The sequence below is a fragment of the Nelumbo nucifera genome, chromosome 1 (assembly GCF_055504915.1).
Source record: "Nelumbo nucifera cultivar China Antique chromosome 1, China Antique-T2T, whole genome shotgun sequence".
Lineage (NCBI taxonomy): Eukaryota > Viridiplantae > Streptophyta > Magnoliopsida > Proteales > Nelumbonaceae > Nelumbo > Nelumbo nucifera.
Genome location: NC_142649.1, coordinates 103958224 through 103982847, shown reverse-complemented (window position 1 = coordinate 103982847; position 24624 = coordinate 103958224). Strand labels below are relative to the sequence as shown.

General features: G+C 37.0%; 1 protein-coding gene across 2 annotated transcripts; it reads left to right on the top strand.

The window, feature by feature from the left end:
- The first annotated feature begins 1481 nt into the window (after window positions 1-1481).
- LOC104608602 (glucose-6-phosphate isomerase 1, chloroplastic-like) lies at window positions 1482-22698 on the top strand. 2 transcript variants are annotated; one of them, XM_010274634.3, is made up of 15 exons: window positions 1482-2264; window positions 3880-4002; window positions 5181-5279; window positions 5394-5477; window positions 6556-6699; window positions 6787-6852; window positions 6994-7062; window positions 7174-7281; window positions 17173-17225; window positions 17317-17455; window positions 19913-20069; window positions 20221-20299; window positions 21682-21737; window positions 22149-22215; window positions 22319-22698. In XM_010274634.3, exons 1-14 carry the CDS (start codon window positions 1677-1679, stop codon window positions 22172-22174), a joined length of 1791 nt encoding a protein of 596 aa, XP_010272936.1. In that variant the 5' UTR covers window positions 1482-1676; the 3' UTR covers window positions 22175-22215; window positions 22319-22698. The 2 variants fall into 2 exon arrangements, with proteins under 2 accessions (XP_010272936.1, XP_010272935.1); XM_010274633.3 differs by lacking the exon at window positions 21682-21737.
- The last annotated feature ends 1926 nt before the right edge of the window (window positions 22699-24624 follow it).

The following is a 24624-nucleotide window of genomic DNA, read 5'->3' as shown; positions in this document are numbered from 1 at the left end:
TTTTGATTGTGGTAGCATTTTTCTCTTTAGATATCCCAATTCATCCCATATTCCATATGCTGATAATGTTTGCAGACAAAGAAATATGAACTGAGTCAAGTCAACAACCCACTACCTGGTCGGTTGCTTGATTTTTTCTTTTTTTCTTTTTTTGTATTCCATTTATAATGCTGTTAATTAATTCATTTGACCCGAACCACTTACCCACCATTGATTTTGAATCATTTTTTAAAATTATATATTTTATAGCATTGCTATCACTTTAATAATTCAGTTTTTTTTTTTTCCTTCAGCAATTCTATTTATACTAAATCAAGACTCTCAAGTCTCAACTGTGGAGACATAATATCTGGCCGAAATCAAAACCCTTGTATTTTCTAGCTGAAAACACAAGAAGGTTGATGATCCCACTGTGTAATGGGGAGATGCTCCCAATACATGGTGGGATGGTAGAGGTGTAAATTGCGCTGAGTCGGGCTGTGCTTCCATCTTTGGGATGCTTTGGGGGGTCAGCCCAGCATAGCCCATGTTCTGAGCCTGTGTGGGACTGTGCCATGCCATGGGTCGAGCTTGGACCAGGCCGGGTCATGGATCGGGTTAAGCCGTGTTTTTTTTTAAGAATTGAAAAAATAATGAAAATTTTATTATAAACTAACAAAATGTCAAAATAGGCAAAATTTAAAAAAATCTTAAAATTTTATTTTATATGAAATTTTGATATATCCCACCTACCAATTTACATCTCTATAGGTGGGATGAGGCTATGTAAGAGGCTCCAGATCTCTCCCTATGCATAATACTATATATGAAGATGAGATATTCTCCATGTGTAGTTGCGATTTTATGTGGGACGAAGAAGTGACACGGCATTCACCTGAGAAATTATCCCGGTGGCCAAACACTCCCCTTCCCTTCCTTTTCTGTTTTTTTGATGGAAACTAGAAAAAATAGGATTAAAAGATTGGCGTCGGCCGGACTCGAACCGGAGACCTTTAGTGTCTCCCTATGCATAATACTATATACGAAGATGAGATATTCTCCATGTGTAGTTGCGATTTTATGTGGGACGAAGAAGTGACACGGCATTCACCTGAGAAATTATCCCGGTGGCCAAACACTCCCCTTCCCTTCCTTTTCTGTTTTTTTGATGGAAACTAGAAAAAATAGGATTAAAAGATTGGCGTCGGCCGGACTCGAACCGGAGACCTTTAGTGTGTTAGAGTGACGTGATAACCAACTACACCACGACACCGTTAATTAACCCTCCTTTTCACCTGTGCAAAAGACCAATGTAGGTCATTTTCGTCTCATATGGAGTACAAGCTTACATTAACTGCGAGTCTGCGACTGCGGACACATTAACGTGGAAATCGACACGGAAGGCGGGTGGGCGTCTGAATATTCCATAAGGGCATATTAGTAATTGTTGATCTAACAACGGCGGACATCTCAAACGATGCGTGCGAGCCTTCCTCACCGTCGTCCGCACAAGTACGGCTCACGCGATCCAGGAGGAGATTCAAATAAAGTTCATTCATACACATAATACACCAACCACTCAAGCTTTCAAGCTTCAATCCAGAAAGGAAAAAACCAAAAATTAATTAATGGAGTGAGGGGCTTCTCTCTTTCATACTTTCCCTCTCTCTCGTTTTCTTCGTCAACTAGCTGTTGCAATGGCATGCGCCTCGGGCGTCTGTACTTCTTCTTCGTCGACCTTTAAGCCCGAACAGGTCATTGTAAGAGCAACGAGAACAGCAACGACGGCATCATCTTCTCTTGCTCCATCTCCCAGGTTTCCTAGAAATGATTCTGTTTCATGTCCGAACCGTTGCAAACTCGTGGCTCGGTCTTCCTGTCGCTCTTTTCATCTCAGGCCAACTCAATCCATTGGTCGAGAGGTTCCGGCGAATTTGTTGAGGCCGGACGTCGTTCAAAAGGAATTGGAGAAGGATCCGGTAGCTCTATGGCGTCGTTACATTGATTGGCTTTACCAACACAAGGAGCTGGGGCTGTATCTTGATGTCAGTCGGATTGGATTTACGGACGAATTCGTGGAACAGATGGAACCGAAGCTCCAAGCTGCTTTCAGGGCCATGGAGGAGCTTGAGAGGGGAGCAATTGCTAATCCTGACGAGGGGCGCATGGTTGGTCATTACTGGCTTCGGAACTCTCGGCTTGCGCCTACCTCGTTTCTCCTCTCGCAGATTGACAACACTCTCGAGGCTATCTGCAAGTTCGCAAATGATGTCATCGGTGGTAAGGTCAGGTCCTTCTTTCGTCTTCCTTTGAGCTATTTCGTTTGACATTCTTTTGTCGATTGACTTAGGGCGTTTTCTAGACCACTAAAAGTTAGCTTTAGCTTCCGCTGCGAGAAGCAAATGGTATTATTGGTAATTAACAGTCACGCAATGTAACTAACCAAAATTGGCATTATATATGCAAGTTTATTACAAAAATATAGCGAAATAAACAGGCTACTTTGCAGATCCCTCCTCTCTCTTAAGAAAAGGAAACCTGAAGAAGCAAGATGATATGTTCTAAACGCATTAATATCTTCTTTTTTTATCAGTAACTTGAAACTTTAAGAAGAAACACCTACAAGGTCTATACAACGTATCACTATACGTTATATCTACAAGCAGGCTGTTAGTGTTATGGGGCTAGGCCATTGCTACTCCCCCACATCTACCCAAGGTAGCCGCACAAATAATATTTGCAATCAGCTAAGGGATAACCTCCCCATACTAAGCAATCTATGTCGACCCGTTCATGAGACAGGGAATCCACAAGAAAGTTAACAGACCAAGGGATCTACGTATATGCTGCCTGTAAACATTGAACCGGGAATCTGACCTCCATTTCACTTTTCATCCGCCCTACTATATATAGTCTTGGAATCTCCTTTAATAAGCATGTCCCTGAACTTTGATGAATTTGCCAACCTCAATCCTTGAATAACTGTAAGTAACTAAGCTCTATTGAATTTCCAACTCCTACTGGTTCTGAGAAAGTAAAAAATAACGTCTTTTCCAAGATCATGAAACACACCCCAATCCTCTAACAGATCTTTCTTTAATTTGAATACAATGTGAGGAATCATGCATTGAGAATTCTGGGAAGCCCTCTGTATTTATTTTGTATGGTGTTTGGCATTGTGCAGCGGATGAAACATAGCATTGCTTACCATGATATGTAAGCTTTTCAGCTAGGTATTACAATTACCTTTTATTCATGCCACATTTGAATTAATATTGGCTAAAATGCCGTTAATTTTATCACCCACCACCCCTACCATTTCTCTCTCTCTCTCTCTCTCTCTCTCTCTCTCTATATATATATATATATATATATATATATATGAAATTAGAACCTCTAATGAATGGCACAAACTTCTTTTTCCTCAAAAAGAAAATCATTGTTAAAGCAAATAAATAGAAAAAAAGTTGCCTAGTTAGGTAATCAAGTATTATTGGTCGCTATAAACAACACTACTACATGTTGGGAAATGTTAATATGTGTTAGGATCAAGGTTCAAAATATCGATACGCCCGATACGCTGGTAGGGGCGTATCGGGCAAATCGATACTGTTTTTTTTTTATTTTTATTTTCTGAAACCGGTTCAGGGAGGCTGGTTTAGGGCTCCTCCACCCCCTAAACCGGTCAGACCCCTGATACACCCACTATAGGGGCGTACCGGAGGGGTCCTGGAACGATACGTATCGGCCGATATGGGCCGATACATGTCGATATTTTGAACCTTGGTTAGGATTGTTCATATTTCCTAACTTTCTGTTATTCTATGTCTGACATTCTTTGTTTTTTAGTTTTTTTTTGGAAAATGTTAACCAAACATCCAACATTCTTTGTTGTAACAGATTAAGCCCCCATCATCTCCAGCAGGTCGCTTTACTCAGGTTCTTTCTGTGGGGATTGGAGGCTCAGCTCTGGGACCACAGTTTGTTGCAGAGGCTTTAGCTCCAGATAATCCTCCTCTTAAGGTATGCCTGAAATGTTTCAAGACGCTGTACCATTCTTACCCTCTTTGTTGGAATGAGTTATTTGATTCTTTTGCACAGATGGACTTTCTCTTAATCAAAGGTTTCATTCTTAACCAAGTGATTTTATTTTAGTGTAGATGTTTTCCATATGCAGTAGGTCATGATTTCTGTTTCTCACTTAGCTGCTGCTTTAAACTATGGACATTTGGCAGAATCTGTCACCCACCACCACTATTGTGTCAGACTTTTCTCAATGATTTTGAGTTAGTTATATTAATTTATTATATTCTACTGTATCCAGGATCTTTTTTTTTATCTTTTTACTTGAAGCACTCACTTTTATGATTTCAATAGTTGTCCTTTGAATTTGACCAAGGAAACTTATCTAGTTTTCTGTTGGACATGTTAATTTCTGATTTTCCCATTACTAATGTTTTTTCTCATCCATTTTGGCACATTTTGATACTGGTTGTCCATATTCAATGAACATTTTATTTCTCAATTGCTTATAAATTTTATTACAAGCTGCTAGGTCATAAATAAATGATTGATTTGTGTGTCCATATTTAACTGGCTATAACTGATCGAAAAAGAAACTTTGTCTCGTATCATTTTCCTGTCTGGCCCCTCCCCCTGTTTACAAGCAGTTTGAATGAATATAAGAAACAAAGCTGAACAATATGAGTTTCAATAAGTTGTTAAAATGCTATTTGTTTCTTTGTTAGTGTTGCTATAAAATCTGGTTGGTGGTTGGCACTTGGCAGGGTGATGAGGGTGGATGTTAGTTTTGACTGTATTTTGAATCAGGTTTTGCTTTATTATTGGTTTTAAACTTTTTATTATTCTTAGTTGTATTTCTTTTTGTCTTCTTTTTTTACAATTGTATGTTATATGATATGAAATTATGTTCTTTAGGTCTTTAGGTAACAGTGGTTGAACAATTTGTTAAACCGAGTCCTTGGAAACACTGCTAATTTTGTCGATTGACTTTCTAGATTTACCTTAAGAACTAAAGAGGTAGTTTCATGCATTAAGGATAATTCCCCTTAATTTGTAATGGATTAAGAACCTTCTTTGTTGGAGTTCTTTAGCTTAAGTTTTTCATATCTGCTTTGATCTTTTGGTTGGTGGGGGTAATGGGCCTCATGGCTATTTATTTCTTTTTGTGCTTAGTGCAGATAAGATTCATTGATAATACAGATCCAGCTGGAATTGATCATCAAATTGCACAGCTTGGATCTGAGTTGGCTTCAACACTTATTATAGTGATTTCCAAGGTAAGTTGCTTAGGTTTTGATAACCTCTGCAGTCTGCTCTCTCATATATATATATATATATATTTATTGGCTTTGAATATATGTCATGAAAATTTGCACTCAAAACTTGCTCAGAGTGGTGGTACCCCTGAAACTCGGAATGGTCTGTTGGAAGTACAGAAGGCTTTTCGTGATGCTGGCCTTGATTTCTCAAAACAGGTTTATAACTTTTAGTTTCTAATTCTAATTTTAGTTTTCAGTTTATTTTCTTGCCAATTAGATGTAATCATATTATCTATTACCAAATTTCAAGCCCAAGGGTCGATTTGATAAATGATAGCTGCTGAATTGGCTTAACAGAGTTGCTTATTAAGTTGTCTTTTAGTAGATAAATATGGCTCTTTAAATTGATATGACCCCTTAAAACAATTAGCCCTATTTCTAAGACACCAACATAATGGAAAATAAATTCCAAAAAACTAAAGAATACCAAAAATTACAAAGTTGCCACTCAATAAGGAATCTAGAGAAAACTGGTTCCTTTCTGCATGGGCTCTTTCCTGTTTTCATGCATCAGTAACTGATATAGGCTTTTCAGTATAATATATTTTATAATCTAAATAAATTGGAAAATATCCTTTTATTATTATTATTATTATTATTATTATTATTATTATTATTATTTATTAGTAATAAAAACTATCAATGCTTATTATTTTTTTATTGGTGTTTTTCTTGTTTCTTTGGGTGAAATGAACTTAAATTTTTGAGAATCTAATATATATTTGCATATTCCCACACATTTTTCTATTTGGATTGAAAGAAGCCACTTTATTTCTTCCAAGACAACTTAGGGGTTAAAAGAGATCTTGCAGTTTTCAAATGCTTTTTCCCCATTCACTTGATGTGCATGCCTCTGGCTTTGAGGTGTAGGAACGGCTTATGCTGTTTGCCTCATGTTAGGTCTCAAGCCTAGGGGAATGCACCTTAAATGCAGTTCCGATTCTCAAGTGCGACAGACATTTTCTGGATGATCCTCTTGCACAGTCCTTGCATTCTCCTTAGACCCTTGGTGCTATTCTGGAGTTTGGTGACCATTATGATGTATGTAGAAGGTTGACTATGCTCCCATAGACTGATTTGAAATTGTATCACCAGGAAGAATTCTAACCCTATTGATGTGTATCAACATAGATTAAGAACTCGTGCACCTAAATTTAATTTTGGGAATACAAACTTATCTTCTTGATTTTATATAGGACTTTTAATATATCTGTTGCAACATGTCCATGCATAGGGCGTTGCTATTACACAAGAAAATTCTTTGTTAGATAACACAGCTAGGATTGAAGGGTGGTTAGCAAGATTTTCAATGTTCGATTGGGTCGGTGGTAGAACCTCTGAAATGTCTGCAGTTGGTCTACTTCCTGCAGCACTCCAGGTATGTATTTGTTATATTGAGTATCCAGAAACTTTATTTTTTCATATCTTGGCTTTGATTTTTATTCTTAAATTATTTTTGCTTCAGGGAATAGATATTAAAGAAATGCTTGCTGGTGCATCCCTAATGGATGAGGCAACTAGGGCCAGTGTGGTAATGTTCTGGATCTGATTCCTTATTTTTTTCCCTTTTCATCCCGTCATATGTATGATTTATGTTTTGTCACTTTTTACAAAACTTAGAGCTTGACTTGTGCCATTACTAACATATTTGTTTTTCTTTTAATTTGTTCAGGTGAAGAATAACCCTGCAGCTTTGCTTGCTTTATGCTGGTATTGGGCTTCTGATGGAGTGGGGTCAAAGGTTTGTATTCCATTTCTTTCTATTCATAGTTGCTATACTGCTTGAGATGTTTGCATACTTTGTGTTTCCCCAACAGATGGAGGTGCATTGATTATGTTTGATTTTTCACAGGATATGGTTGTACTTCCTTACAAGGATAGCTTGCTACTGTTTAGTAGGTATCTGCAGCAGTTGGTCATGGAATCACTTGGGAAGGAATTTGACCTCAATGGTAATCGGGTATGCATACAAGCAAACCATCTTAAGGCTACTACTGCATTAATACTGGCTGAAAATGTTTGAATTCTTGGATGGATACACCTTGGGTAAAACTTAATTACTGAGAGCTACAAACGTAGCCTTAACTGGATTATGATTCAGGATCTTTGTGATTTCAGTACTATTTTTACAACTAAACTGAGGTTGCAGATGCGCAGAATAGAAACAAATATCAGGTTAAAAGAAAGAAGAGAAGAGAAGAGAAGATGTAAGAGGATAACCCTAGGCAATCACACCCTAAATTTCACCATCACACCAAAATCTATAGAGAAGTTTTCTTCATCATTGTCCAAAAACTGTTCTCTGAAGGAGCCTTGCAATTTATTATCTATTGTCTTTAAAATGCTGTAGAGGGAAGTGAAAAAATTAGAAAAACTGATGTGGGGTTTTTAATGGGAGCCTAATGAAGGAAGGACCACTTGATTAAATGGGAATTAGTGTGCAGAAGTAAAGAGCAAGGGGGTTTAGGGATAGGTAATTTAGGGAAGAAGAATGTCTCTTTGTTAGGCAAATGGCTCTGGAGATGGCTGTTGGAGAAGGGGAGGCTTTGGCAAGAGGTTATTGGTAGTATTCAAGGATGTGCAGGCAATAGTTGGGATGCTGGGGTATCTGCGAGGGCTACTCTGGCTTCCCCTTGGAAGTCCATTTGTTGAGTGCTTCCTCAGTTTCTTAGCCTTATCAAGTATGACGTCTGCTCAGGAGATAAAGTTCTCTTTTGGGAGGACCTTTGGATAGGCAACTCTACCCTTAAAGATCTCTTTCCTTCTTGTACACTCTTCGTTATTAAAAACGAACCAGTCCACCGGTTTGTGTCCTCCTCCTCGTTGACTGAAGTTAATTGGAATTTGGGCCGAAGGAGACATTTGAGAGACCATTAGCTTGTTAGGGTAACCTTGCTCCTACAAATCCTTGATTCCGTGCTTCTAGATCTCTCTAAACCAGATAATTGGGTTTGGACTCCCCATCCTAAGGGATTTTCTCCTGTGTCTCTTTTTTCTCTTCCTTGTGTTCATCCCCTACCCCTCAGCCTTGTCTTGTGAAAGAAATCTGGTCCAAACCTATTCCTCCCAAGTTAGGGTCCTTTTGTTAGGAAGTCTTTCATGGTAAAATTAACACTTTGGATGTATTGCACATTAAAAAATACCTAATTTGTGTATCTCCTCGCATTGGTGTACCCTATGCAAAGCAAATGGAGAAAGTTGTTACCACCTTTTAATCTCCTGCCCCTTTGTTGCAGGTGGGTTGTATTATGTTGACAATGGTGGTTCGAAAGTAGCTCTTCAGTCCACTCTTACTCCTCTCCAACGGCACTGTATCGTCGCTCAAGGCCCTGAAGTTATTGGTCCCATCTTTAAGTCGCCTTTCATCGTTGGATTGTGAGCTGTGTCAGCTTGGGAAACACCATCGAGTCTCTTTTGGTCCTAGAGTTGATAGTCGTGTTTTGAGTCATTTCTCTTTAGTCCATTCAGATGTTTGGGGTCCAAATAAAGTAATGCCATACAATGGTTATAAGTATTTTGTAATTTTTGTTGATGATTATTCAAGGATGACATAGCTCTATCTTATGAAAGACAGAAGTGAATTGTTCTCAATTTTTCAAAAGTTTTATGCTGAAATTCATACCCATTTTGGAGTTCATATTAAAATTCTTCACTCGGATAATGCGAAAGAATACACCTCAACACCATTTCAGCAATACGTAGAGCACCATGGGGTAAATTCACCAAACTTCTTGTTCTTATACCCCACAACAGAATTGCGTGGCTGAACGGAAGAATCGACACTTGAAATTGCTCGGTCCATTATGCTTGATGTGAATGTTCCAAAGCGTTTTTGGAGTGATGCTGTCCTTACATCATGTTTTCTCATCAACCAGATGCCCATGTCCATCCTTGGAAGTCAATCTCCCTTCTTAGTCTTGTTCCCTACTCTTTCCCCATTCCCTCTTACACCTAGAGTCTTTGGTTGTGTTTGTTTTGTTCATAATTTAGGACCTAGATTGGACAAGTTAGATGCACGTGTTACAAAATACATCTTTCTTGGCTACTCTAGAACCCAAAAAGGGTATAAGTATTATAACCCTAGCTCTCATTAGTCCTTTGTGTGTTCTGATGTCACTTTCTTTGAGTCAGTTCCATTCTTCTCGAGTGTTGATGTTCCTCCTCCTACTTCTGTGTCCACTTTCAATTCTAGTTGAAGACCCTCTTCATACAATTCCTGTTCTATCTTAGTCGCCGTCTTCTCCAATGGAGGTTAATACTGAGAGTCCACCAATCACACAAGTGTATACTCACAGAAGAGCATCGGCCCCTCCTCCAGTTCAGCCCTCGTCAACAGATCCTGCAATTGCACGTCCTCCTTCTGACCTTGATCTTCCTATTGCATTGCGGAAAGGTAAACATAGTTGTACATCTCATCCTATTTCTCATTATATTTCTGTTGCTCACCTTTCTACTTCCCATCGACAGTTTCTATCCTTGTTATCATTTATTTCCATTCCTAAGATTGTCCAAGAAGCCATCACTTCTCCAGGGTGGTGGCAAGCAATGGAAAAGGAATTGTCTACACTGACACACAATCACACGTGGGAACTTACCACTCTCCCTCTCGGTAAGCATGTTGTTGGATATAAGTGGGTTTACACAGTGAAATATCTTCCAAATAGAGTGTGGAACGGTTGAAAGCTAGGTTAGTGGCCCAAAGCTATTCTTAGTTATATGGTGTTGACTATACGGAGACATTTTCTCCTATGGGCTAAGATTTGTTCAATTCGGGTGTTGATTTCTTTAGCAGCAATGTATGACCTCTTTCAACTTGACATAAAAAATGCCTTCTTACATGGTGATCTTGTTGAAGAGGTATATATAGAGCAACCATCAGGGCTTGTTGCTCAGGGGGAGGATGGTAAAGTTTGCAAACTTAAGAAGGCGATTTATGAACTGAAACAATCTCCACGTGTGTGGTTTGGTAGATTCAGTGAAGTAGTGAACTTTGGCATGAAACAGTGCCAATTAGACCATGAATCAGAAGCTGGGAAAATCTTGTTAGTGGTGTATGTGGATGATATTGTCATAATTGGTAGTGACAACAATGGGATTGATAGGTTGAAAAACTTTCTACAGGATCACTTCCACACAAAAAATTTGAGTAAGCTAAAGTATTTCTTGGGGATAGAAGTTGCAAGGTCAAGGCATGGCATTAACTTGTGCCAAAGTTAGTATGTCCTTGATTTACTTGAAGAAACAGGGTTGTTGGGTGCCAAACCAACTGAAACACCCATGGAACCGAATGTTAAGTTGAGTATTGATGCAGATGAAGAATTTGATGATCCTAGAAGGTACAGGAGGTTGGTGGGTAAATTGAACTACCTGACTATTATTCGGTTAGATATATCATTTGTTGTAAGCATGGTGAGTCAGTTTATGCAATGTCCTCAAGTTCCACATTGGGAAGCAATTCTAAGAATTGTTAAGTAATTGAAGGGAGCTCCAGGTCGTGGACTGTTATACAAGAGTGGAGGAACTCTTGAGATATAGGGGTATACAGATGCTGACTGGGTCGGATCTGTGTCTAATAAGAGATCCACTACAGGGTATTGTACCTTCCTTGGTGGCAATCTGGTAACTTGGAAGAGCAAGAAACAAACAGCGGTGGCAAGAAGCAATGCTGAAGCTGAGTATTGGGCTATGGCTCATACTACATGTGAGCTAGTGTGGCTTAAAAATCTTTTGCAGGAAATTGGGTTCTCAGTTGATAGACCCATGAAGTTGTACTGCAATAATCAAGTTGCTGCTCACATTTCTTCTAATCTAGTCTTTCACAAGAGAACAAAACATATCGAAGTTGACTGCCACTTTGTAAGAGAAAAGGTGATAAGTGGAGTGATAAATACAACTCATGTGAGTTCAGGAAAGCAATGGGCAGATCTGTTTACAAAAGGTTTGAGTCGGGGAAGAGTGGATTATATATGTGACAAGCTGGGACTATATGATATATACTCTCCAACTTGAGGGGGAGTGTTAGAATCGACAGTACAAGGGTAATTAAGTCTTTTGTCTATCTAATTAAGGTTAAATTGTCTATTTTTTCTGGGTTTAAGTTGTGTGTCCCATACTTAATACAAATCTGTCTTTTGTAATCTAATGCAAAGAGTATAATTATAAACTGGGTTGGCTGAGAGAGGGCGACTTTTCTTCTTCTCTGACCGAACCCTTTCTCCTTCTATTCTCTTCTTTCTCTTCTTCTCTTCTTACTTACTTTAGACCTAGAACTGAACTAGGGTTAATCGAATCATTCACAAGCATCACTCGATAAATTTTTAAAGATTTTTGGCTGATAAAAAAAAAAATGCAAGGGATACCTCATTACCTCTAAACTTGAAGTTCAAGTCTCAGATTTGCCAAAGACCAAGCTGCTTCTCTGCTAGTGGAGGGTGACTCTAGGAATGTCTTGGTTGAGCTATCAATTTTGGGACTGGTCCTTGGAGGCTGTCCAACTCCATGAAATTAAAGAAATATTTGTTTCCCTTCACTGCTACTATAGATGGATTCCAAGAGAACTAAATTAAATGGCTCTCTTTAGTTAAATATGGATTGGAGAAATTTTTTTGTATAGTGCAAATAGCTTACCTATGTCTTGAGTGGATTTTTGGCTTTTTTCTTGTATCAAAGCCTTTTTCTTTTTTCTTTTTTGTTGTTTTCTTTTTGATCAATAACAACAACTTTTATTAAGAAGATGATAGAAAATTACAAAAAGAAGGGAGGGGTAAAAACTCTTAACCCTCCCTAACATTAAAAATTAGATTACAACAATGCCCAAAAAAGATTTGCTCTTCCCACCCCTTGTTTAGCCAAAGTGTCTGCTAGAGAGTTAGAAAGCCTTTTTCTTTTTTGTACATTCTCTCATGTATTTCTCTCCTTTTTTTGAATAAAATTGTTACTCTCTCTAAAAAACAAAAATAAAAGGAATCCTTCACAGCCTAGACTTTCTTCAACCTCCTCCTGATTGTTGGAAGAATTTTTTTCCAAATAATATTTAAATAATTTATAACCCAAATAAGTGGGTTGGCTAATCTGCTAGCAAATTATCAAAGTTAAAAAACATGTGTTCCGTATGGGAGTTCCCTCTCTTTAAGTGGGAGGGACAGGTGTCCTTCACCTATGGAGAGGACACAATCACACGTTAGTCAACACCATATAACTAAGAATAGCTTTTGGCCACTAACCTAGCTTTCAACCGTTCCACACTCTATCTGGAAGATATTTCACTGTGTAAACCCACTTGTATCCCCAACAACATGCTTACCAAGAGGGAGAGTGGTAAGTTCCCACATGTGATTGTGTGTCAGTGTAGACAATTCCTTTTCCATTGCTTGCCACCAACCTGGAGAAGTGATGGCTTCTTGGACAATCTTAGGAATGGAAATAAATGATAACAAGGATAAAAACTGTCGATGGGAAGCAGAAAGGTGAGCAACAAAAACATAATGAGAAATAGGATGAGATGTACAACTATGTTTACCTTTCCGCAATGCAATAGGAAGATCAAGTTCAGAAGGAGGAGGTGCAATTGCAGGATCTGTTGACGAGGGCTGAACTGGAGGAGGGGCCGATGCTCTTCTTTGAGTATACACTTGTGTGATTGGTGGACTCTCAGTATTAACCTCCACTGAGAAGACGGCGACTGAGATAGAACAGGAATTGTATGAAGAGGGTCTTCAACTAGAATTGGAAGGGGACACAGAAGCAGGAGGAGGAACATCAACACTTGAGAAGAATGGAACTGACTCAAAGAAAGTGACATCAGAACACACAAAGGACTAATGAGAGCTAGGGTTATAATACTTATACCCTTTTTGGGTTCTAGAGTAGCCAAGAAAGATGTATTTTGTAGCACGTGCATCTAACTTGTCCAATCTAGGTCCTAAATTATGAACAAAACAAACACAACCAAAGACTCTAGGTGTAAGAGGGAATGGGGAAAGAGTAGGGAACAAGACTAAGAAGGGAGATTGACTTCCAAGGATTGACATGGGCATCTGGTTGATGAGAAAACATGATGTAAGGACAGCATCACTCCAAAAACGCTTTGGAACATTCACATCAAGCATAATGGACCGAGCAATTTCAAGTGTCGATTCTTCCGTTCAGCCACGCCATTCTGTTGTGGGGTATAAGAACAAGAAGTTTGGTGAATTTACCCCATGGTGCTCTACGTATTGCTGAAATGGTGTTGAGGTGTATTCTTTTGCATTATCCAAGTGAAGAATTTTAATATGAACTCCAAAATGGGTACGAATTTCAGCATAAAACTTTTGAAAAATTGAGAACAATTCACTTCTGTCTTTCATAAGATGGAGCTATGTCATCCTTGAATAATCATCAACAAAAATTACAAAATACTTATAACCATTGTATGGCACTACTTTATTTGGACCCCAAACATCTGAATGGACTAAAGAGAAATGACTCAAAACACGACTATCAACTCTAGGACCAAAAGAGACTCTATGGTGTTTCCCAAGCTGACACGGCTCACAATCCAACGATGAAAGGCGACTTAAAGATGAGACCAATAACTTCAGGGCCTTGAGCGACGATACAGTGCCGTTGGAGAGGAGTAAGAGTGGACTGAAGAGCTACTTTCGAACCACCATCGTCAAGATAATACAATCCACCTGCCTCATGCCCTCCACCAATCTTCATCCTTTTCTTGAGATCTTGAATCACACAAGAAGAGGGATAAAAGGTTATAGAACAATTAAGTGACGGTTAATCTACTAATAGACATAAGATTAAAAGGGAACTTTGGTACATATAAAACAGAGGATAAAGATAAGGGGGTAAGATCAACATCACCAACACCACAAATGGGAGAGGTAGAGCCATTAGCAAGGGTAACTGTTTGGGATGTAGAAGACTGAAAAAGTGAAGAAAACACACCTTGAGTCCCAGTCATATGATCAGAGGCTCTAGAGTCAATAATCCAATGTGAGGGTTTGGAAGCCAAGCAAGCCATACTTGAATGTGCAAGAGTAGTTGTGTTCTACTGAGAGGATGTCTGAAGAAACTTCTTATACTCCTCACGTGGGACACTCACCATTTCCTAATTAGAAGCACCAGTAGATGTAGAAGGAGTCTGATCAGCCTACTAGTTCTCACTAACTGTACCACTACCACTAGTCATGGCATGATTGGCCCAAGTGTTGGGTGGACCATGTAAGTCATAACAGAAGTTAACAGTATGTCCCTCTAATCCACAGTATGTGCACCTCCTAGTACCAGTACTTCTTCCTCTACCACAACCTCCCCCTGAATCTCGACCTCCACTGTAGCCACCAGTACGATTAAACATAGGATCACCTCAGGTCCCTAGAATTCCACAACCACCTCCACCACCTCTATTTCCACAACCTCCCCCTCTTATCACTACAAAACTAGACCTGTTCAAGAGAGAGAGGAAGACTCTGTAGGTTCAATAGAAATCCTCCGAAGTTGGGCAAACACTTCCTCAAGAGAGGGGAGAGCAGATCCACCTAATATTTTTGCTCGAACAGGTTCATATTCGGGTTTTAAACCCACTAAAAACCTTGTCACATCAAGTTGCTCTCGTTGTTGCTGCTGAATTTTAACATATGGAGTTAGAGGGTTATACACATTAAGCTCATTACGGAGGTTTTTCGTGCTTGCATAGTATTATTCTAAGCTTTGATTACCCTGTTTCTGGTTGAAGTACTCCTAGTAAAGTTGGTACACTCTAGTGGTATTATCTTGGCCAGAATAAAGTTTCTTAGTATGGTTCCAAATTTCCTTAGCTGTATCCAGGAACATAAAATTCACACTAATTTTAGGTTCCATACTATTCCACAACCAGGTCATAATCTGTGCATCCTCCTATTCTCATTCACTAAACCCTAGAGAGTCAGAAGAGGGTTTCTCCTCTCTCACATGTTTCACCTTTTTCTTGGCTCTCAAGAACACTTCCACTGATTTAGCCCATGACACATAGTTCTCACCATTAATTTGATAGAGGTCATTTGAACATTCAGGTAACCAGGAGAAATCATAACACCTGTCTTATTATCACTACCCTCTCCAGTTGTTGCCATTATAACAAAATCACCTCACACCACAAAAAAATTCCAACTACGATAAGCAAAAATCACCCTTTACCATTCAGCACTACACCACACACCACACAATAATGTACTGTTATGATGACACTGCTGCTGTCATGGGTTCAGCACCTGAAAACCCTACTATCACCATTCATATCCAGGCATAAACAGAAAAAAAAAGGTTCATATGCATACCTCCCAATCAACACTGCAACATGGACGAAATCCAGCCCAAAAGAGAGAGAACACACTCCACTATCAACCGATTATAGATTTCTGTTCACACTTGCCCACAACCAGCCCCCTTCGTGTAATCGATTAGAGGGTTTCTACCAAACCACCATGACAGCAACTGGAGGCATATTTACCTCCAAGAAGGAAAAACGACCACTCCTTTTTGGTCCCTTATCAATCCTCCAATTCATTTACGAGTTACTTCAAAGAGAAGTTCTGATATGGCGATCTCAGGAGGACGGAGGGAGAAAAAAAAACTGAGTCCTAAACTGATTTTCTAGGGCTCTGATACCATGTGAATGATTCGATTAACCCTAGTTCAGTTCTAGGTCTGAAGTAAGTAAGAAGAGAAGAAGAAGAAGAGAAAGAAGAGAATAGAAGGAGAAAGGGTTTGGTCAGAGAAGAAGAAAAGTCGCTCACATGTTCTCTCTACCGGATCTGCATGATACACCAAACATTCCTTTCTTTTTCTCTGTTGTTACATCTTTTCTTATACTTGTTTAAATCAGTTTTATCAGATCATTTGTAAGTTGGGGCTTCAGAGGAGTCCTTCCAAGAAGACCAAGGTAGGAATTGTTTAGAAGAAAAAGTGGAAGTTCATTTGCCATGTTTTGAAAATTTGAAAAATAATGAGGGTCAATATAGACATTTGTGCACTTCCATCAGGAGATAACGGTGATCGGTGATGTCCTATTTTTAGGAAACTGAAGGGTACTTTAAGGGATTATTGAAACCAGAGGGTGTTACTTAGTCCATTTTGCAAAACTTATGGGTACTTTAAATATTTTATCCTATTTTGTATACTGTCAAGGAATAACCAGAACGAAACTTAATCATATGCTATAATTTTAAAAAATTCTAGAAGTTGACATGGGTAAGGGAGGCCTCATGGGTTAGTGAAGTTTGTAAATGCATTTTGGTGCTGTTAAACATGGGTTTCTTTACTGTAGTAGTTCTAGGTATCCCAGGGCCTGAGGTCTTATTATGCTGGCTTGAGTTTGCACTGCATGTTTTCCTTCAATTACTATGGATGAACAATGTAAGAATATTGTCTGGGTGGGGCATCTCCATGATGTGCCCTGTACTGGGAAAGATGGATTTCTTTACTGTAGTAGTTGTAGGTGTCCCAAGGCCTGAAGTATTATTTTTCTGGCTTGAATTTGCATTGCATGTTTCCTTCAATTACTATGGGGGAACAATGTATGAATATTGTCTGGGTGGGGCATCTGTGTGATGTGTCCTGTACTGGGAAAGATATAGATGTTCTTACAGGGCCATGCAAGATGCAACTAGGTGGGAAACTACTTCCAATATTCATACTATTTCTTACATTCATGATGCTTGGTTCTGTTAGAAATCTTTTCCTTCTACTTTTCGCAGCAGGAATTTTCTCCATATAGAAATTCAATAGCATGTGGCACTCCCTGCAATGTAAAGTTCATATATAGATAAAAACTTCCCATAGAGTTTGCGCTATATAATTTTTTTTTTCACTTTGGCAGGTGAATCAAGGGCTTACAGTCTATGGGAACAAAGGGAGCACTGATCAGCATGCGTAGGTTTTTTCTTGCATTTTGTTTCCTACAATATACATTTTATATGTTAAGATTGGTTAAGCCTACACTTGCAGTTCCCTTCCTGTACAGCTACATTCAACAACTGAGGGAGGGGGTACACAACTTCTTTGTTACCTTCATTGAAGTATTACGTGATAGGCCCCCTGGTCATGATTGGGAGCTGGAACCAGGTGTCACATGTGGTGATTATTTGTTTGGAATGCTACAGGTCAGTTTTCTAATATTTCATGGTTTAATATGTAGTTTTAAATTTTCTGATCCAAGAAAGTAAAAAAGTTAAGTTTTCAGGATCTCATTTACAATTGCATATTTGTGCATCTATCATTGCATAATGATAGGCGCCTATTTGCACATTTTTTTAGTAATATGGTTATGGCTTTATCATACTCTTCCTTGTCTTGTATTGGAGCAGGAAAGGGAGGAAAACTAAGTAGACTGAATTCTGAATCCTTTCTATTAGAAGATAATAATCCTTTTTATTTGTATTGAGGGAGGGGTAAGAAGGGATTTTATAATGTTCATCTATAAAACAAAACAATTTCTGGTAAATAATTTTTGGATCTTCTCAATCTGGTTTTAGTTAACCTTGTGGATGAGTCAATTGATTGAGTGGGTAATAAACTAATATGTGAAGATATTGAAGTTAATTTTCAATCCTTTGTAACATAAAAGTTCTTTTGTAGTTAAGGCTCAGTTTGGGAAGAGTGCAAATACAAATACGTACTGTGCAAATCCTTGTATGCAGTATTTCTAAACCTTGTATTTGCACTCTCCCAAACTAAGCCTAAGGTAAAGTGATTGAGAGATGCTTGGCATGCCAAATTTTCACTTTTTTGAGTATTTAAAATGCATCCAAAGGGAGGAAAGGAATGTTTTAGAGTTTTTTTTTTTCGGTCACTGGATTTGATCTCAAAGCTCACAATCTGGATTCTATGGGTCATATCGCTGCTTAACTGTAATTATCTAAATCCTAAGTTAATCCCTTTCAATAGGAATTCAATGAAGTTTCATTTGCTGTTTCTTATTTGTGATTTGAATTTTTAATCCTATGAAATCTCTCTGGTACACTGTCTTAAGTAAAATAGTGTGTCATTGCTCTATCATATATACATGTTTGTTTTCTTAATTAAAGATGGTGACTGCACTTAATATCATGTGAGATCCTTGCACTGCACACATCTCAATTATAAATAGGCAAACTAATTAACATCATATGGTTGATAATTTGAAATGTATGATTTAAACTTGAACTGCTTACAGAATATATTCTCATGCAGTTCACAAATTCTTCAAAAGCAAAGAAATGCACTTGAAACAAGATGGTTCATGGTTGTTTGATTGGTTTACACTTTACAGTACTAGTTATTACCATATTTTGGTGTCTTTTGGGACCTGGGCAGAGAATTTGTTAAAATGTAAAGGGCCCAGCCCGAGTATCCAGGCCTAAATGCAGTAGAAATTCTTAAAATCAGGTATCTGATTTGCACCCTTAATTTGTACAATTTTACCTCATCATCCAACCATTGATTTGGCTTGAATTTTGGATATATGGCAGGCATTGTGTTGCTGTGCAAACTGTTTATCTGTCTCATGGCTCAATAAGTATTCTGTTAAAATCACCCTCTATATTGATCAAGTCTATAGGGTTTCGGTTGTCTTTTTCCTTGGGAGTTAGGGTTCGTTTAGGAAACTAACAATACAATTTTTCAGGTTATTGTTGGGATTTGAGTCATGGGACCACTACAGTTTCTGTCATCTGATAGTCCAGTAGGAGTTTTATGTGTATCTTTTGAGTTTTAGTAGGTTTTGGAGGGATTTATATATAGTTCTGTAGAAATAACAAGTTAACAATGTGCACAATGTTTTGTAAATAAAAAATTCATTGTTCTATTTGAGTGAAACATTTTTTTTTCTCTTGTGTGGTTCAGCCAACCCTAGACCTTTTCATTGCTGTCCTATTTATTGCTATATTATTTACTGCTCTTACTAGTTTTTGTTTTAGTACTCTGGTTGGAATTCATCTTTATTTTCTGTCACAACAGTGAAGGCAATCTACCATTTTAGCTTTAGATCTCTTAACTGCAAAATGAACATGTTACTATTCTAATCTGATAAGCATGACTGACTCACATATGCCATACTAGAATTGTGCAATTTCCGGATGGAAATTACTAAACATTTTTTTTTCATCCTGCTAGATGCCTAATGTTATTATTATTAATTAGCATTGTCAATTAGTAGGGGTGTCAGCAGTATCCAAAAATATGAGTTCAAATTCGATATTCGACATAATTGAATTGGATTTGGATATGACCTGATTCAATTTGATAAATATCCGAACTGATTACATACATGTGTATAATTCTTATATATAATCTAAGATATTTATATTATATATACATTAATTACCTAAACTAATAAATTGTTCAAATTCAAATCAATTTGAACATTCAAATATTTAATTGAATTTGAATTCAAATATTGCTTGATTTTATTCAAATTCAATCTGTTTAAACCCCTAGTAATGGTTAAGTTGATGTATCAGATATTTTCCTTGTTTCTGCTACCGGTTAATGTTATGCACGATCATTTAGCATAAGTGTAAATCTTATAAGGTTTTCCTGCCATTTGGTCTTTTTATGTAACTTGATATAAATTTTTACAGGGGACAAGATCAGCCCTTTATGCCAATAATCGAGAATCTATTACAGTCACAGTGCAAGAAGTGAATCCGAGATCTGTGGGGGCCTTAATAGCATTGTATGAACGAGCTGTTGGGATCTATGCTTCATTGGTCAACATCAATGCTTATCACCAACCTGGTAAAATTTTGCTTCTTTTTTCCTCATATTCATTATTGTTTTGGAACACATTTTGGGAAGACTTCTGATACATTCTATATTGGTAAATGGTACATCCTGTCTAGATGCATCTGACGAATTTCTCCTTCTGTGTTTTTAATACAAATTTCAGGTGTAGAAGCTGGGAAAAAGGCAGCAGCAGAAGTATTAGCTCTTCAGAAGAGGGTTTTGGCTGTACTAAATGAAGCTAGGTATGCTTCAAATCCAAGTCAACAGTAAACTAGGATTGAAGTGCATTTCTTCAAAATTAAAAGGCCCTCCTTATAACTATAAAAAAGCGACCTCCTGTTTTTTGTGATGATAATCAATTTTACAATTTTCCTCTTTCAGAGAAGCTAAATTCCCTACACTTTAGGACATGAGAAGTCTGGTTATCTGCAAAGCCCCATCAGGGTTGAGAGCCCCATTCAGCATTGAAGCTAGGTTTCTAGGATGTGGGTTCAACTCCCAAAAACTTCTAAGTGAAAATATTTGTATACATTTTATACTATGATACCTCATTTGACCTGAACCACAACCTATCTGAAACCCAACCCAACCCTACCAGGGCGGAAGACATCTAATAGGCCTCTTCATATTGGTCAGTTTGAATTTTTATCTCTTTGAACTTGCTTGACGTAGACTGACCATACACAATCCAGTCCCTGGATTTTGAACCCTATCAGAAACTAAAGACTAGCTCCATAACTCACTCATTTTGTCTATGGAGTAAATTACAGATGTTCTATCTGAAGTTCCTAAACATTTACCTCAGGTTTATGAAATTACCCTACATTTACCTCAAGTTACTTAGCACTTGCAACAATATCCTCACTTTGTAAGATTAACATGACATAGATTTTCATGATGGAAAATTTAACCTTGACAATCGTATGGTATACTCAAACCTCTTTTAAGGACCAAACTGTCCTTAAACACTGTTAGGATGGTTTAGATCAGTAGCAAAAATCTTTAGATTGGCTTATTTGTAGGACATTTAACTTGTTTAGAATGGCACACTGAAGATAATGGAGTTCTCTTGGACTTAGGTGAAGTGGTCCTATGCTAAACATGCAAGAGTGGGAGAACTATTGGTAATCTAAGTGGGGGCATATATTTACTTGATATTTGGGTATATGCAGGGGGTAATTGCCATTTTGTGAGCCAACTGGCACCTTCTAATGATCCTTCTAAAGTTGACTGCCATATAAGTAACCAAGATTAGAAATATCCTACACTTGATACACCTCTTTGTCTATTTTCCATTTGGGGAATACCCCTTGTATTGGATGCAAGATGCCAACCAGTGGGTTGGTAAGGTCTCCTGCTGGTTCTAGCGGAGACTTGGGATTGAATCCTGCCTGCACCTGGGTTGGGGAATGGGCTACCCTCCTTGTGTAGCCCTTCAAAAGAAATAAAAAAAAAAACCCATGTATTGGATGATTGACGAAAAGGAAGAGAACCAAAGAAAAGTTACAAATTCTAGAGATAAAATATGCAGGCCAGTAAAAAAATCAATCAGCTTCTTAGCCATCCTATTTGTGAATTGTGAAAGGCAGCTCAAGAAATTTACTAATAGCTACTCAATTTTCAGGTTGATTAATGATTATATGCTGGGAGTGGTCCTTCTAGAAGATCTACAGGCTACAGGTTCAATTTAAATAATTGGCAAATTGGTTAAAGTGGTCAAGTGTCAAATATTGACATTTGAAGAGAGGCTTTTGACCCACACTATGAGTTGTGAAATTTACTTTGTGTGTGTGTGTGTGTTGGACTTACCTAGAGGCCTGACTAATTTCTTTGTTTATTCTATTTCAATATTTTTGTTTAGTCTATATTTGAGTTGGAAGTAGGAAAACCATTGAGGGATATTGAGTGTGAATGCTAACATAAATAGTGACATGTGGCATTCTTTTAAATAATAAACTATTGTTTTCTCCCCAGTGGTATCTGTTGCCCTATTTTTGTTTTCATCTTACACATAATTCCTCGTTCTTTGAATCATTCTCATCTAGTTCATTGCTTTAAGTACTTATTGTTTGTACATTTTTCTGTTTTCAGTTGCAAGGAGCCTGTGGAACCTTTGACAGTGGAAGAGATAGCTGACCTTTGCCATGCTCCTGCTGATGTATGTATCAAAATCCCAACTGTTCCTTGGCAGTGTTTAGTTCGTTTTCTAAATGTGTATAGGATTGCTCTCTTCTCATTGTTTCTTTCTTTATTCTCAACAGATTGAAATGATATTCAAGATTGTCGCGCACGTGGCAGCCAATGATAGAGCACTTATTGCTGAGGGCAACTGTGGTTCACCTAAGAGCATCAAAGTTTTCCTTGGGGAGTGCAACATCGAAGAACTGTATACATAAGCTGTATCAAAGAATTCAATTATCAATTTACATGTCTTGTATTTGTATTCATGGTTGTAGGAAGAGTCCCAATCAGTGGGCTCTAGCCATGAATTCTGTTTGAACTAGTTTCTCTTTCTCACAAGCTGGAATCTACCAAGGCAATAAAATAAAGTTCTGTTTATGGGAAACCTAAGATGCTCACCACTTTATTCCACAGAGAGTTGGAAATTGAAATAAAAAATTATTGATACGGATTTTATTAAGCCTTTTTGTATCATTTAATAGATCAATTACTATTTTCATTGGAATTTTTAAATTTTGATTAAGTGTACCCTGTTTGAGTTTGATCAATTAATAGAAAAACCAATATACTGCCTGAGTGCTCATTCACAGAAAGAAAATGCCAATTTTTTAGTATTTCTCGGTGTATAGTATAAATCTTTTAATATGTTATACCTCAATTACTTAACTTTGTAGTTCGAGTGCAATGGTTTGTCTCCATTCACAAAAGCCGACTTTTCCTGCACCTTTTTCTTTTTGGAGATGCTTATCCTTAGGTTTTCCTAACAACATTCCTTGTTTTCATCTTATAACGTCATAACATATTCTTTTATTCTTTGCAGCACTCTTCCCAATCACTTGTGATTTATTTTACCATGAGTTATTCCTTTTATGGTGTAGATGATGGAAGTGATACTGACCTTGGTAGCTCGAGCTAAGGGACATGTGTGTGTGAGAGGGAGAGAGGTGACAATTCTTTTTATTTCACAAATCATAATTATAAGATTTTATATGAGCTCCATTGCCAATCAGTTGGCAGTGACAGGTTCAGTTCATGACATAACGGCAATAACGATGATTTTGTGATTGTGACCGTTTTTCTCTTTGTTTATTTCTTCTTGGTCCATGCTGTTCCAAATTTCTAATCAGAGATTCAGAGGGTCTAATAAGAAACAGTGTAACAGTTCGTATGTGCCCTGTTGAGTGTAGTTTTTTCTTAGTCCACAAATCCAAGTTGTGTTTATCGAGGTGCTTTGTATGATTCACTTAAATCTAATAGCTAACTGGCTGGAACTTCTAACATGGGGATGAGAAATTTACCTTATTAAATTGAGTATTTGAGTTAGACCATGTGTATCACTCAATGTTTAAAATTTTGATATGATACACTTGATATGGGGCGTGTTGTATCGTATCTTTGAAAAAATGATATAGAATATGAACAGGGTTCAAAGTATTGGAAACGCCAAATGTATTGGAAAGGCAATTTTAAGAGATGTATCGGGATACACCTTGGATACGCATATATATCGGAAAAAAATTAAGATACGCTTGGAAACACTATAAGTACTTTAATAAATCATAAAAATACATCAACAACACTAAATATAAGACCTCAATGAGGTGTATATACATTAAATTAATATATTTTAATGTTTTTATGAAGAAATATATTATAGCTAATTATAATTTCATTAAAAATCTTATGCTTAAATATAATTTATAAATTATAATTCTTAAGTTTTAATGTTTTATGGGATGAGAAAAACCCAACTCTCCTATCCAACCATATAACATGCATTGGCACAACTTCCATGTGAAAATATAATTAATAATTATTTATTATTTAATAAATATTATTTATTATTCATTTCCAAAAATTATAAAAAATAAATAAACATTTTATAATATATTCAAAAAATAGTTATTAAAGTAGAAATTTCAATTTTGGATATGATAGATCATCCATATAATTATAATATATTCAATCATTGTGATCAAATGATAAAATATAATTAATTAATTATTTATTTTTATTTATAAAAAAATAAAAAATAAATAATTATTAAAGAAGATATTTTAATTTGTCTATGGATATGATAGATTATCCATATAATTATAATATATTCAATTGTTATGATCAAATGATAAAATATAATTAATTATTATTTATTTTTTTAATTCTAAAAATATAAAAAATCAAAAAAAATTAAAAGAGAAATTTCAATTGCTCTATGGATATGATAGATAAATCCATAGATCTAAGACATATTTAGTCTTTATAGGCAGAGAAAAAACTTATATTTTCAAAATTTTTGTTAATTTATATTTTCATGAATTTTTCATAAATCTATTGATAGCACAAAAAAATTGTGATTTTGAATGTAAGAAATGTAGATCAACATAAA